Below are 14,963 nucleotides of genomic sequence, written 5' to 3'. Positions count from 1 at the left end.
GTTTTCTTTTTTAGGTTTATTGAGGTATAACTGACATATAAAATTATAAGATATTTAAAGTGTACATTGTGTTGATTTGATGTACATATACATTGCAAAAGGATCCCCCCATCTAGTTAATTAACACATCCATCACCTCACATATTTATCTTTCTTTTTGTATGTGAGAACATTTAAGATTTACTCTCTTGGCAAATTTCAATTATACAATAGTGTTATCAACTATAGTCACCATGTTTTACATTTGATCTGCAGATCTTATTCATCTTATAGTTGAAAGTTTGTACCCTTTTACCCACCTCTTCCTATTTCCCTGATCTGCAAGCCCTGGCAACAACTTTTCTACTCTCTCTTTCTGTGAGTTTGCTTTTTTTTTTTTTTTTTTTAGATTTCTCATACACGAAACCATGCAGTATTTATCTTTTTCTGTCTGGCTTATTTCACTTAGCATAATGCCCTCAATGCTACCCTTGTTGCCACAAACGGAAGTATTTCCTTCTTTCTCACGACTGCATAATATTCCAGTGTGTGTCTGTCTGTATCTTGGCTATTGTGAATAATGCTGCAATCAACATGGGAGTGCAGGTATCTCTTCAGCATCCTGCTTCTATTTCATTTGGATATATACTTAGAAGTGGGATTGCTAGATCATATGGTAGTTCTATTTTTTTAATTTTTTGAGGAACTGCTATACTCTTTTCCATAAATTTAGCTGCACTAATTTACATTCCATCAATAATGCACAAGGGTTCCTTTTTCTCCACATCCTCACCAACACTTGCTATCTTATATCCTTTTGATGACAGGCATTCTAAAAAAGTGAGAGGTGATATCTCATTGCGGTTTTGATTTGCATTATCCTGATGATTAGTGATGCTGAACACCTTTTCACGCACCTGCTAGTCATTCATATGTCTTCTTTGGAAAAATATCTATTTGGTTCCTCTGACCATTTTTTAATCAGATTGTTTGTTTTTTTGCTAATGAGTTATATGAGTTCTTTATATATTTTGAATATTAACTCCTTATCAGATATATGATTTGCAAATATTTTCTCCAATTCTGGAGTTATATTTTCATTTTATTGGTTATTTCTTTTGCTGTGCAGAAGTTTTTTAGTTGGATGTACTCCCAACTTGTGTTATTTTTGCTTTTGTTGCCACTACTCTATGGTTCTTATACCATATGTGAAGTGACGTAATATTATTTGAAGGTAGACTGAATTCAGCTAAAGATGTATTCTATAAACCTGAAAGCAACCATTAAAATAACAAAACAATGAGTTCTATCCAATAAATCAACAGAGGAGTAAAATGGGATCATAAAAAATATTCAGTTAATCCAAAGGAAGGGAGAAGAAAAGGAGAAGAAAGCAAATAGAAAAAAGGTACCATGATGGCAGATTTAAATCAAAACATATCAATAATCTCATTAAGTACAAATGAAATAAACACCCTAATTAAAAGTAAGGTATTCTGGGAATTCCCTGGTGGTTCAGTGGTTAGGACTCTGCACTTTCACTGCTGAGGGTGTAGGTTCAAATCCCTGGTCAGGGAACTAAGATCCCACAAGCTGCGTGGCCAAAAAAAAAAAAAAAGAAGAAGAAGAAACAGGTAACCTGAATAGCATCATATCTATTAAATATTTAAGAAGTTGAATTTAGAGTCAAAAACATTCCTACAAAGAAAATTCCAAGTTTTAATGGCTTCATTTGTGAATTCTACCAAACATTTAAGGAAGAAATACTACCAGTTCTACACAAACACTATGAGAAAACTGAAGAGGAAGGAATGCTTCTAACCTCATTGTATGAAACCAACTAATTTTGTTCCAGACATCAGTTGGTCTAGGTTACCTCTCATTTGCATATATTGAATTTTAAGGTGTTTCAATTATTTAAGGAAACTTCCAATTATCTGCCTGCCCAACATCCAAAACTTTTCCATATAATGTTTTTATTGTAAATGAACCTTAAGAGTATTATCTCTACAATATGGAAAGGCTTCTTAAACATAGATAAGACTTCAATGGATTTGCAAAGTAATCAAATTTTAAATCAAATTTTACTGATGTACAAGACGTCTTTCCTTTTTAAGCACACGAGCAAAAATATACAGGTGACCCCTGAACAACATGGGTTTGAACGGTGCAGGTCCACTCATAGGTGGATTTTATTCAAAAAATACAGTATGACACAATCCAGTCGCAGAACCCTCGTATGCAGAAGGCTGACTGTAAAGTTACACACCTGCGTGGGTTTTCAACTGTATGGGGGGCGGGGAGGGGGCACTTCAACCCCTGCATTGTTCAACAGTCAACTGTACATGTATTTCATTAAAGTAAATATTTTTCAATTCACCTTAAATGGAAGAATGAAAACCATCTATTACTTTCTTTATAGAATGTGCCTATAGGCACTAAGTATTTACTTATTAATTATTTTTTTAATAGATCTTTATTGGAGTATAATTACTTCACAATACTGTGTTAGTTTCTGTTGCACAACAAAGGGAATCAGCCATATGCATACACATGTCCCCATATCCCCTCCCTCTTGAGCCTCCCTCCCACCCTCCCTATCCCACCTCTCTAAGTCATGGCAAAGCACCAAGCTGATCTCCCTGTGCTATGCTGCTGCTTCCCACTAGCTAACTATTTTACATTTGGTAGTGTATATATGTCGATGCTTCTCTCACTTCGTCCCAGCTTACCCTTGCCCACCATGTTCTCAAGTCCATTCTCTATGTCTACATCTTAATTCCTACCCTGCCACTAGGTTCATCAGTACCACTTTTTTTTTTTAGATTCCACATATATGTGTTAGCATACAGTATTTGTTTCTCTCTTTCTGACTTACTTCACTCTGTATGACAGACTCCAGGTCCATCCACCTCACTACAAATAACTCAATTTTGTTTCTTTTTATGGCTGAGTAATATTCCATTGTATATATGGCACTAAGTATTTAAATTTGTAAAATATCCAAAGACTTTGTTTCATTCTTAAAAGTTAAGCATATTTGAAAACTAATCAAACTTCACATAATGATCACCTTTTAAAGGACCTTTGGAACTAAAACAATTTTTCTCTAGTTTATTAAGCAAATTATTATAATCTAAGGTTTTTGAAAACTATATCCAAATTCTTTAAGTAAATATTTGATTAATGAAAATACACCAATTCCTCACCTAAGAAACTTTTAATTTTTAGTATATCATATATGATAATACATTGAAGAAAAAAGTTTCCTTTAAAAAGGCATAATACTCCAGATATTAATAATGAAGTACTTTTCCAAAAGATTTTCATATTTTCCAATTGTTACATCATATTAAGACAAGTTATATTACATAAGGTATAACAATATAACATAATTTATACATAAACATACCGTGTCTTGCTTTGGAATTTGGACTAAAACAGAAAGAAGCTGCTCTGTATCAAGAAATCTTGCTATAACTGAAACAAACAAACAGAAACTATGAGCAGTTAAACTTTATGTTACAGTTTTAAAATAGACACTATGTAAAATATTATCCTCAAGTAATAAAACAGAAGTTTTACCTGCAAATATTACTTGTTTGAATTATCTTCATCTATCTTACATTTACCAGGAGTAAAATAATAAATTCTAGTGGTCTTTTCCTAATTTTGATTACTCAGAACTTGTCTTCAAATTTTGCCACTGTTGATCACCCCTTCCTTCTTGAAACTCTACTTCTCTGACTTTTATATGTTGCTTATCATAATTTTCTTCCAACCTTTTTGACTTCTAAATTTTCTACATGATACTTAAAAGATCAGAGAAGATTAGTTTGAAAGCATAGTTCAACCACTAACCATATAACCTTTCAAAAGTTACATAACTTCTCTGAACTTTAGTTGTTCTCATATTTTAAATGTGGATAATAACATCTTCCTCCTAAGGTTGTAGTGAGGATTAAGTGCAATAATATGTGTAAAGTACCTTGCACATACCAGAGCTCAAAACTGTTATTTTATTCTTCTCAACTCATTTTCCAGCTTCAAGTACACTATAAAAGTATATGTATAGATAATTGGAATCTATCCCTTTTAAATGTCCCCAGGTGTTTTTTTCTTTACCTTAAACTATCGTAACTATTTCTTAATGACTCATGGTTATTATCATCATTGTTATGTGTGATCTCAAAAGTTTTTGTGTAAACTTATTGATACTTTCATGAAGTGGCCCCAAACTGTTATCCTTTAAAAAAAAGAACTAAATACAAAAATTTTATGTCACTTCTTTCTTGTTCAAACTTCTGATGTTCTTCAGTTTGCCTACCTCTAGAGCTGTGCTCCTTTCTAAATTACCACTTCTATGGTAATTATGTTAAAACTGTGGTTACAAAATTAGAGTAAATAGGCTGAGTATACTATTATACTGTTATACTATTATATTATACTACCGTGACATTTTACATGTGAGTCCACTAGTCAGACTCTCTTAAGCCCTCGCATAGATGGGCCTTTCTCTTTTTCAGTCTCTTCTTTCTTCCTCTCCCCAAATCTACTGTAACAAACAAACAATGTTTCTAAAATAAGGATTTGACCATATATATTACTCTCTTGGTTTAGAATCATCACCGCCCTATTGATTTCAGGATAAAATCCAAATTTCTTAGCATTATATAAAGGCTCTTCATAAACCAGCCCCAATTCTCATTTCCTGCCATTCCCCAAGGCTTCAAGTCATAAATAACTACTGGCCATGCCTTAAATACAGCAAGTTCTTTTATAACAATGTAAGTATAACTGCAGAAGCTTATGTTAACTCTACCTTCCTCAACTTCCCAGAAAAACAAGTGTACCCTAGAAAGTAATGACTGCTCAAGATCACAGTCAGCAGCACCCATACCAGATCTTTATCCCAGCCACTGCATCCAAAAAACATTTTTGTTTACCGCTATGCACATCAACATACCTTGCCCAGGCATGTTCCCTTTGTCTTGAGTATCATTTCTAGAATTCTCCTGTTGTCAAAATCCTACTCATTCCCTTAAGACAGAGCTAAAATATTATCTCTGTGAATCCTGGATTCTATATTTATCCCAGCTCCTTCCTCTATGTTTCCACAAAATATTAAATTATTATTGTGTTTTTCACACTGTATCATATTTTTTTATTTAGAGTTCTGTGTCTCTAACATGAATGTAAGATCCCTGAGGACAAAAACTTATAACTTAATCTTCATGTTTTCATCCCTATTGTAGAATGCCTACAAGAAAGTACGTACTGTACTTTTTATGAGGTTCACATTCTCATATTTTAATAAACTATAAAAATTACCCTTGTTCTGTATTCCTGCTCCCCTACTTTATTACATGTTAAGATAAATTATAAACTGTCAAGATAAAGAAAACATAGAAATATTTAACATTTGTAGATGCCAATTTAAAACTTTCCGTAAAGTTTCAAATAAAATCCAAGTTTTTCATTAAAATCTCATCATATAGAACACTATAATCTTTGGAACAACAGAATACAATTTTCAACATGTTCAATAATAAGTCAATAGCTTAACAAATATGAACACCCATTATGTCCTAGACTCATATGGGAATCATCCAACAAAACATTCACTTACAATACAGTAAGATAAGTGCCATAACAAGATACTATAGACAACATATAGAAAAGATACCTAATCTAGACTTGGGGAGTCAGAGAGGCTTCTAGAAGAAGTGACATCTAAACTAGGATGGTAAATTATGAACTGAAGTTGGCTAAAGAGTAGTTTGGGAGAAGAGGTTGCAGAGAAGAAAGAGAAAAGATTCTAGACAAATATTACAGAGTGCAAAAGCCAGAACACGATATGCACAAAAACAGACACACAGATCAATGGAACAGAAATAAACCCATGCACATATGATCAATTAATCTATGACAAAGGAGGCAAGAACACACAATGGGGATAAGACAGTCTCTTCAATAAATGGTGCTGGGAAAACTGGACAGCTACATGCAAAAGAATGAAATTAGAATATTTTCTCATACCATATACAAAAATAAACGCAAAATAGATTAAACACCTAAATGTAAGACCTGACACCATAGAACTCCTAGAATATAACACAGACAGAACACTCTTTGACATGAATGGTCAATATTTTTTTGGATCTGTTTCCTAAGGCAAAGGAAATAAAAACAAAAATAAACAAATAAGACCTAATGAAACTTAAAAGCTTTTGCACAGCAAAGGAAACCACTGACAAAATGAAAAGACAGTCTACTGAATGGGAGAAAATATTTGCAAATGATATACCCGATAAGGGGTTAATATCCAAAATATATAAACAGCTCAAATAACTCAATATCAAAAAAACAAATAATCCAATTAAAAAATCGGCAGAAGACCTGAATAGACATTTTTCCAAAGAAGACATACAGGTGGCCAACAGGCACACGAAAAGATGCTCAGCACTGCTAATCATCAGAGAAACGCAAATCAACACCATAATGAGATATCACATGACACCTGTCAGAATGGCTGTCATCCAAAAGACCACAAATAACAAATGTTGACAAGGTTGTCGAGAAGAGGGAACCTTCATACACTGATGGTGGGAATGTAAACTGGTGCAGTCACTGTGGAAAACAATATGGAGGTTTCTCAAAAAACTAAAAATAGAACTACCATATGACCCAGCAATTCTACTCCTTGGTATATATCTGAAAAAAACAAAAACACTAATTCGAAAAGATACATGCACCCCAATGTTCACAGCAGCATTACTGACAATTGCCAAGATATGGAAGCAACTTAAGTGTCCATCAACAGATGAGTGAATAAAGAAGATATGGTATATGTGTGTGTACATATATATGGAATACTACTCAGCCATAAAAAAAGGATGAAATTTTGCCATTTGCGAAAACATGGACGGGTCTTGGAGGGTGAAATAAGTCAGGCAGAGAAAGACAAACACTTATACATGGAATCTAAAAAATAAAACAAACGAAAGTATAGCAAAACAGAAACAGACTCACAGATACAGAGAACCAACTAGTGGTTAACAATGGGGAGAGGGTAGGGAGGAGGGGCAAGAGAGGGGTAGGGGATTAAGCGGTACAAATTACTATGTATAAAATAAGTAAGCTACAAGGATATATTATACAGCATAAGGAATATAGTCATTATTTTGTAATAACTTTAAATGGAGTATAATCTATACAAATTTTGAATCATTATGTTGTACAACTGACACTAATATTGTAAATCAACTATACACCAATGGAAATAAATTAAATTAAAAAAAATTTTAAAGCCAGAACATGAGACAGGATATGTTCAAGTAACTAAAAGAAGTTCAATTATACTAGAAGGCAGAATGAAAAGTGACGAGTAACAAGAGATGCTGTGGGAGTTGATAAAGAAATAGCCATCCAGAAGAGTTCGGATTTTATCCTAAAAGTAATGAGAAGAGAATGAAGGATTTTATGCAAGTGGATATGTGGTAGCCCCACAGAGATGTCCACAGCTTAATCCCTGGAACCTTTGAACATGTTATCTGGTAAATGGGACTTTGAAGATGGGTTTAAGTTAAGCATCCTGAAATGGAGAGATTATTCTGGATTATCTGTTAGTCCCAAAGTAATCACAAGGGTCCTTATAAGAGGGAGGCAGGGGAATTCCCTGGCGGTCCAGTGGTTAGGGCTCTGTGCTCTCACAGTCTGGGGCCCAGGTTCTATCCCTGGTCAGGGAACTAAGATCCCACAAGCCGCGTGGCCAAAAAAGAAAAAAAAAAAAAAGAGGGAGGTAGGAGGATCAGTCAAAGAGAGAAGATATAAGGACAAAAGCAGAGGTCAGAAAGTAGAGAAGAAACTATTCTGCTGACTTTGATGGAGGAAGGGCCATGAGCCAAGGAATGTAGATCGCCTCTAGAAACTGGAAAGGGCAAGGAAACAGTTTTGCCCCTAGAGCCTCCAGAAGAAACGGTGGACCTGCTAACACATTGATTTTAGCCCAGCAAAACTGATTTCTGACTTCCAGAACTGTAAGATAATAAATTCATGTTGGTTTAAGCCACTAAATTTGTGGTACTTTATTACATCAACAACAAGAAACTAATGAAGAGTAATATGCTCAGATTTATATTTTCAGAAGATCTCTCTGGCTCTCATATAGAGAAGAGACTGTAAAGAACAAGACTGGAGGAGGAAGCCAAACAGAAGGCTGCTGCAATAAATCAGATTATAGATAAATGGTACCCCAGGCTGGAGCAGCAGCATTGGGAATAGAAGCTAAACATGCAAGAGATACACAGAAAAGAGACTTTGCAGAATTTGATGATTAATCTCAAGGAAGGGAAGTGTCAAGAATGACTTCCAGGTATCTGGTTTGGTAAACAGCTTGGATGTAGAGCTGAAATCAGAAGGGATTGATTTAGAAGGGAAGATGGCACAGTTTGGACACATTAAATGTGAGGTGATTAAGGAACATCTAATAAGTGCTCAGTAGGCAATAAGATATATGGGGCTGAAGGTCTATAGAGATATCTGGGCATGAGATGTAAATTTGGAAGTTATGAATACGTGAATGATAATTATAAGACCAAGAAGGTGGGTAAATCATATAATAAGAATATACAGGGTAAAAAGACAACCTAGGACATACCTTTGAAGAGCCATAGCATTTAGGGAACGAGCAAAGGAAAACAAGCCTAAAAAGAAGACTTAGAAGTCATTCTCACTTCCATTTGAAAGAAAGGACTCTGGGGTTTTTACTCTGTTACCTGATCAATGACAGAGCTTTCTGAAGACATTCCAAGACAGTATACAGTCCTGTAGTCTATTTGGAAATAGTAAAGATAACAGTACAAGGGAGATACCACATTGGTTTTGACTGGATAGTCATAAACTCGTTAAAGAAATGAGTGACAGAGCTTAAAAAACAGGAAACTCCAAAGAAATAGGAAGGAAACTAGGAAACTGTACAATCACAGATGCAAAGAAAGGCATTAATTCAATAAGGAGAGATTTTTGGCAGCACCAAAGAAGTTGGATTTCAAATAGGAGAACTAGTATGTGTCCATTAAATTTAAAAACAATGAGACTATGGGTGAATGTTTTAGGCTGGGTGCTCCAGAAGCAGACGCTGAGATGAGGATTCATGTGCAAGTAATGTATTAAGAATTTGGTTCCACGAGAAACCAATAAAGAAGACAAGAGGACAGGAAAGAGAAAAAAAGCCAAGCAAAAGTATAATTTCAGGCAAAGTCCTATGGAAGGTAACTTCAACCAATCCTGTAGAAGGCTTGTGGACTTTAAGTTACATTCATGGTTTTTGCCAAAACAGTGTGAGACAGCTGGGCTTTCATACTCCCACAACATTCAGTCATTTAAGGTCCGCAAGGCAGTTTTGGCACTCCGTGCCTGAGAGCAAAGCCCTCTAATAGCCTGAGGGCAGGCCTCTAAAGAGAGTCCAGGTACAGGCCATTAGAAGCAAAAGCACACATAGCAGGGAAAAGGGGCACACAGAAAGGTAAAAGAGACCCAAGAAGATCTGCACAGAGAACCAACAATATCTGCTATAGTGACCTTGACAAGAGCAGTCTCAGTGCAGGAGTGGGCACAGAAACAAGACTGACTGATTCAGACGTAGTGATGAAGAGAAGACAGTGTGTGCAGAAAATTTGTTTTTCAACAAGATGTTTAATGGAAGAAGAGAGATAAGGTGTTGCTGTGAACAAGGCTGACCAGTTAAAAAGTGGCCTTTTTGTACCTTTCCCAAAGCCTCACAAAATACACAGGAATATATAGAAAAAAATGAATATACAAAACAACATTGGAAATGCAGAGTCACAGTCAGTATAATGTCAGAATTTTGAAGAAATTATACTAATTAAAAGGTATTTAGAATTGGACTTAGGAAAACCTAAAGGCTGTAAATGCCTTCTAGATTTTCAGGTACCACTTCCATTTAGACCTCCAGAGCAACAGGAGGGGAGGTTGGGGAAGTGAGGTTATGGAAGACAGATCAAGTTGCTAGAAACCAGGAATTGGACTCGGATCAGTGCATATAAACTGCCCCTCCACCTACAGATTTAAGAAGAAAATTGCACTGCCATGCTAGTGAACAGATGCCAAGGGCAATTCTCTTACCTCATGTTATGAGTTGGATTGTATCCCCCAAAAAGAAACCTTGAAATCCTAAACCCCAGTATCTGAATGTGATATTACTTGGAAATTGGATCTTTGCTGATGTCATCAAGTTAAGATAAGGTCATTAGGATGAGCTTAATCCAACAGGACTGGTATTTTTTTAAGAAGACAATGTATTTTGTTAAAAAATTTGTATTTGTAAAAGTAGATGATATTCATTTACCTGACTGAAGTCCAAAAAAGAGCTCCTCATCTTGAAGCAGTTCTTGAACACAATCTAACCTCATGTTAATGGTTTCAACATCAATTAGAGGTTCTAATATATTAGAACGAAGTCTTCTACTTCCTCCAGGAGTCTTAGTGTAATTTAGAACACCAAAGAGTGTGTGATTGTTCCTTTAAAAACACAAGTTAGGAAAATTTCATTAAGTATACAAAGGAAAATCCAATAAAACTATAATTTAACTTTTAAAATAATCCTATAATCTATGGTAGTGATTCTCAAACTTTAATATGCATACAAATCACATGAGGATTCTGATTCAGTAGGTCTGGGATGACGCTTGAGAATCTACATTTCGAATACACTCTCAGGTATGCTGTCAGTCAGTGAAGCACACTTTGATTAACAAGGATCGACAGAATCTTCTTGCATTTAGTTAATGGCTTTTTTCATAGATCAGTTACAATACTCAGACTAATATAAAATATTCTAGTCCATGGCATTCCATCAATAATAGCAAGATATCAACAACACATCCTTAAGGGGAGAGAGAACTTTTACACAGATAAAATGAGTATTTAATATAAGCACTCTGTTCTAACTTAAGAAGTTAGAGAATTATAAGTAAAAGAGAAAGAAAGAAAATAATAGCAGGTACAGAAACTGTTAAAAACAAGCAAACAAACAGGACTGTACAGAGAATGACCAGGAGGGTTGATTTAGTTAGGTTGGTTGAGAAAGACCTGTATGTATATTCGGCAGTTGAGTTAAGAAGGCATCCATGCCAAGATGATGATGAGATGGGAATAATGATGACAATTGATGGTGAGTATAGCTAACATATACTGAACACAAAGTATGTGCCAGGCCTTATTCTAAGCACTTTACATATATTAACTTATTTAATTCTAACAACCATGGTATGAGATAGATGCTATTATTAACATTTTATAAGGGAAGAAACTGAAACACAAAGAAATTAAGTAACTTGCCCAAGGTTTCCAAATAAGTGAACAAGAAAAGAGTTACCGTTTAAAAGGGCAAAACAGAACAGCAATTTAAGCCGAGGTAGTCTTTCTGGCTCCAGAACCAGAAAGAAGACCAAAGTTGGTGGACCACTGCAAGTGAGGGAGATGAATGAAGAAGTTGAAAGAGACCAGAACACAGAAGTCCTTGTAGGCCACGGTAAAGAGTCTGAATTATATTCTAAATATAATAGGAGCTCTGGAAGATTTTAAGCAGGAAAGTTCCAAGATCTAATTTCTGGTTTAAAAGGATCACACTCTGGCCATTAGGTTGAGAACAGACTAATTGTAGGAGGGGAAGAAAGCAGAGAGACAAGTTAGGAGCTATTACACTATACAGTAGTCCAGGCTAAAATGAGGGAGGTATGGGTTAGGGTTGTAGCACCGGAAATGCTAAGAAGTGATCCAGAATATGTATGTACTCTAAAGGTTGAGTCAGGAGGATTTACTGACATATTGAATCTGGGTTAAGAGGGGAAAGGAAATAAAAATGACTCAAGTCATCAGACTGCCAAATTTTTGGTATATCAATTTAAACAAATTTTTAGGGAACTATTCAAATCAAGTCCTGGCTGGGAGTGGGGGTCATCATAGGTAAGTCACAGGCACAATTCTGAGAACTTGTCTTCTGCAGGAACAAAGAAGTGGGGAGCATACCTAAATCTGCCATTTGCTATAGAAATCAATGGGTGAAACAGTATGCTGAACAAGTAACAAATCCACAGAAGCATTAGAGCTATTCAGACAGTTCAGTAGATAGCATGCCCATCTTTTAACCTAATATTCTTTGGTTCAAGTCTGTGAAAAGACCTCAATTTCTCCTTTCAACTATAATATGAACTCTTGGAGGTCAAATATCCTATCATTTAATATATAGCAGGAACTCAAACAATGTTTGACAATGACAATGGTAAACAATGATTAACTATGAAATGTGACAAAGTAAAACTGAGTATGAAACCCTCTGTAATAATTACCAGCCTTGGTTATTGACTGTCTATGTTACCCCATGTTATTTTAATTTAGAAAGTCAATGACAGAGTACTTTATCCAGATATTATTTTATACCTTTTTTCCTAGCAATAGAAAAAATATTATTTATTCACTAAGCTGAAAAGGAATAATTACAATTAATTATAAACTCCTTTAAAACGTTATAATTTTAGACCATCATTATTCAGTGGAACTACAAAGGTGTTGAGGTCACTACACTGACGATGACAAATAGTATACACAGTACTATTCTTACCTTTACTAAAAGTAGAACCAACAGTACCTAGATAGATCTAAACTGTTCTTGATGATTAAAGTAAATAATAAACAAGATTAGATATTATAGGTTTCTAAGTTTGTAACTGTAAATAATGTCCGGAGATTTCACATAATTAAAAGTGAAGCCAAGATAAGAGCACACAAAGTGACAGAAATACTTAAACACTATGGCTCTGAAATTGGCACTGAGCACCTTAAGGTTTCAATTGTATAAAGTACTCTTTATTCTATTCAGTACTCTTAATACTAAAATTTATGATTATTTTAAGTTTATCCCTTTCATTGATATCCGAAGTTACATTTAAGTACTGAAAGCTGAGATTTTACTCCAAGCTTACTTACTCCCAACTTGTACTTTACCAAAGTAAATAGCTTATGGTTTCTTTGCACATACCATATTGCTATATTGAAAATCATGCTTTCAAGACTTAGATATTCACTGTCTTACTACCTTTTCTACTTCTTAATCTGGATAACTTCTTTTTTAAAAATTATTTATTTATTTATTTATTTATTTTTGGCTGCATTGGGTCTTCGTTGCTGCGCGTGGGCTTTTCTCTAGTTGCGGCGAGCGGGGGCTACTCTTCGTTGTGGTGCACGGGCTTCTCGTTGCAGTGGCTTCTCTTGTTGTGGAGCATGGGCTCTAGGAGCGTGGGCTTCAGTAGTTGTGGCTCATGGGCTCTAGAGCGCAGGCTCAGTAGTTGTGGCACACGGGCTTAGTTGCTCCGCGGCATGTGGGATCTTCCTGGGCCAGCGCTCAAACCTGTGTCCCCTGCATTGGCAGGCAGATTCTTAACCACTGCGCCACCAGGGAAGCCCATGGATAATTTCTATTTATACTTCAAAATTCATATCAGGAAAAAAAAAAAAACCCCTCATGTCAGGTATTATCTTCTCTAGAAAGCCTTTTCTAATTACTCCCCTTTTACTCCTTAACTAAGCCCAGTTAACTTTCTTTCTCTGCTATGATCCCATCATTTTTTTATGCAAACTTTCATATCACTATACAGTCGTCCCTCAGTACCTGTAGGGGATTGATTCTAAGACCTCTAGCGGATACCAAAATCCGAGGATGCTTAAGTCCCTTATATAAAGTGGCCTACTACAGTGGGCCCTCCATATCCACAGGTTCCATATCTGTGGATTCAACCAACTGTGGGTCCCTCGGCTACGGAGGGCCTGATGTACTTAGTACATGTTAATGATACTATGATACTATGCATCCCCTCCTTTAGACTGTAATTCCTCAAGGAGAAAAACCATTACTCACTAATTCTTTGTACCAAATTGAACCTATATTAAACTATATAGGTTTATGCCTACTATAAGCACCACCACAGGTTGATTACATTATCTTCTAATAACATTTTGATTCTAGTTTAGGTATCCCAACCACTATGAAATCTTATAAACACTGTGTGTTTGTGTGTGTGTGTGCACACACATGGGCAATCTCCCATTCTTGCTCTTATTCATGCTTACCATCAATATTCCTCTAACTAAAGCTAACAATAAACCAATAAAAACAGCAATCTAGTCATACACAAAGACCAAGTTGATTCAACTATTTTCACCTTCTCAAATGATTATGCAGCCCCTTGAATTTCCTGTATTTAATGCTTTTAAAACTTGTTATTTTAACTTTGTAGTATTCTGCACACAACTTTTTTTATTATGGTAAAACACAAAACACAAATTTTAGCATTTTAACCATATTAAGCACACAAGTCAATGTCATTACGTACACTTGCAATATTGTGCAACCATTACCATCATTCATTTCTCATCATCCCAAACAGAAACTCTGAATCCGTTAAACAATAACTCTCCCATTCCCCACTTCCCCCAGCCCCTGGTAACCTGTCTACTTTCTGTCTCTATAAATTTGCCTATTCTAGGTACTTCATATAAATTTAACCATAAAATATTCTCCTTTTGTGTCTGGCATATTTCACTTAACATAATGTTTTCAAGGTTCATACAACTCGTGGCATGTATCAGAATTTCATTCCTTTTTAAGGCCGAATGATATTCCATTGTATGTATACACCTTATCTGTATACATCTTATTTTATCAGTCACTCATTGATGGACATCTGGTTTGTTTCCACATTTTGGCTACTGTGAATAATGCTGCTATGAATATTTGTGTGCAAGTATCTGTTTGAGTCCCCATTCTCAATTCTTTTAGGTATATACCAAGAAGTAGAATGTCTGGATCATATGGTAATGCTATGTTTAACTTTCTGAGGAACCACCATGTGGTTTTCCAAAGTGACTGCACCATTGTACATTCCCACCATAAATGGATTAGGATT

The 14,963-nt window shown here is 35.4% G+C and overlaps 1 protein-coding gene across 1 annotated transcript in view; it reads right to left on the bottom strand.

The window, feature by feature from the left end:
- MSH4 (mutS homolog 4) overlaps positions 1 to 14,963 on the bottom strand; it is a 92,213-nt gene that overhangs the window by 60,805 nt on the left and 16,445 nt on the right. Inside the window, exons 7-8 of the mRNA XM_036867644.1 lie at positions 10,349 to 10,521; positions 3,392 to 3,459 (exon numbers count right to left, since the gene is read on the bottom strand). Coding sequence (XP_036723539.1) covers positions 3,392 to 3,459; positions 10,349 to 10,521 — 241 coding nt within the window. The remainder of the gene's footprint in view (positions 1 to 3,391; positions 3,460 to 10,348; positions 10,522 to 14,963) is intronic.

This window comes from Balaenoptera musculus, chromosome 1 (assembly GCF_009873245.2).
Source record: "Balaenoptera musculus isolate JJ_BM4_2016_0621 chromosome 1, mBalMus1.pri.v3, whole genome shotgun sequence".
NCBI lineage: Eukaryota > Metazoa > Chordata > Mammalia > Artiodactyla > Balaenopteridae > Balaenoptera > Balaenoptera musculus.
Note: the sequence above shows the minus strand (reverse complement) of the source record. Positions and strands in the feature narration are given on the sequence as shown.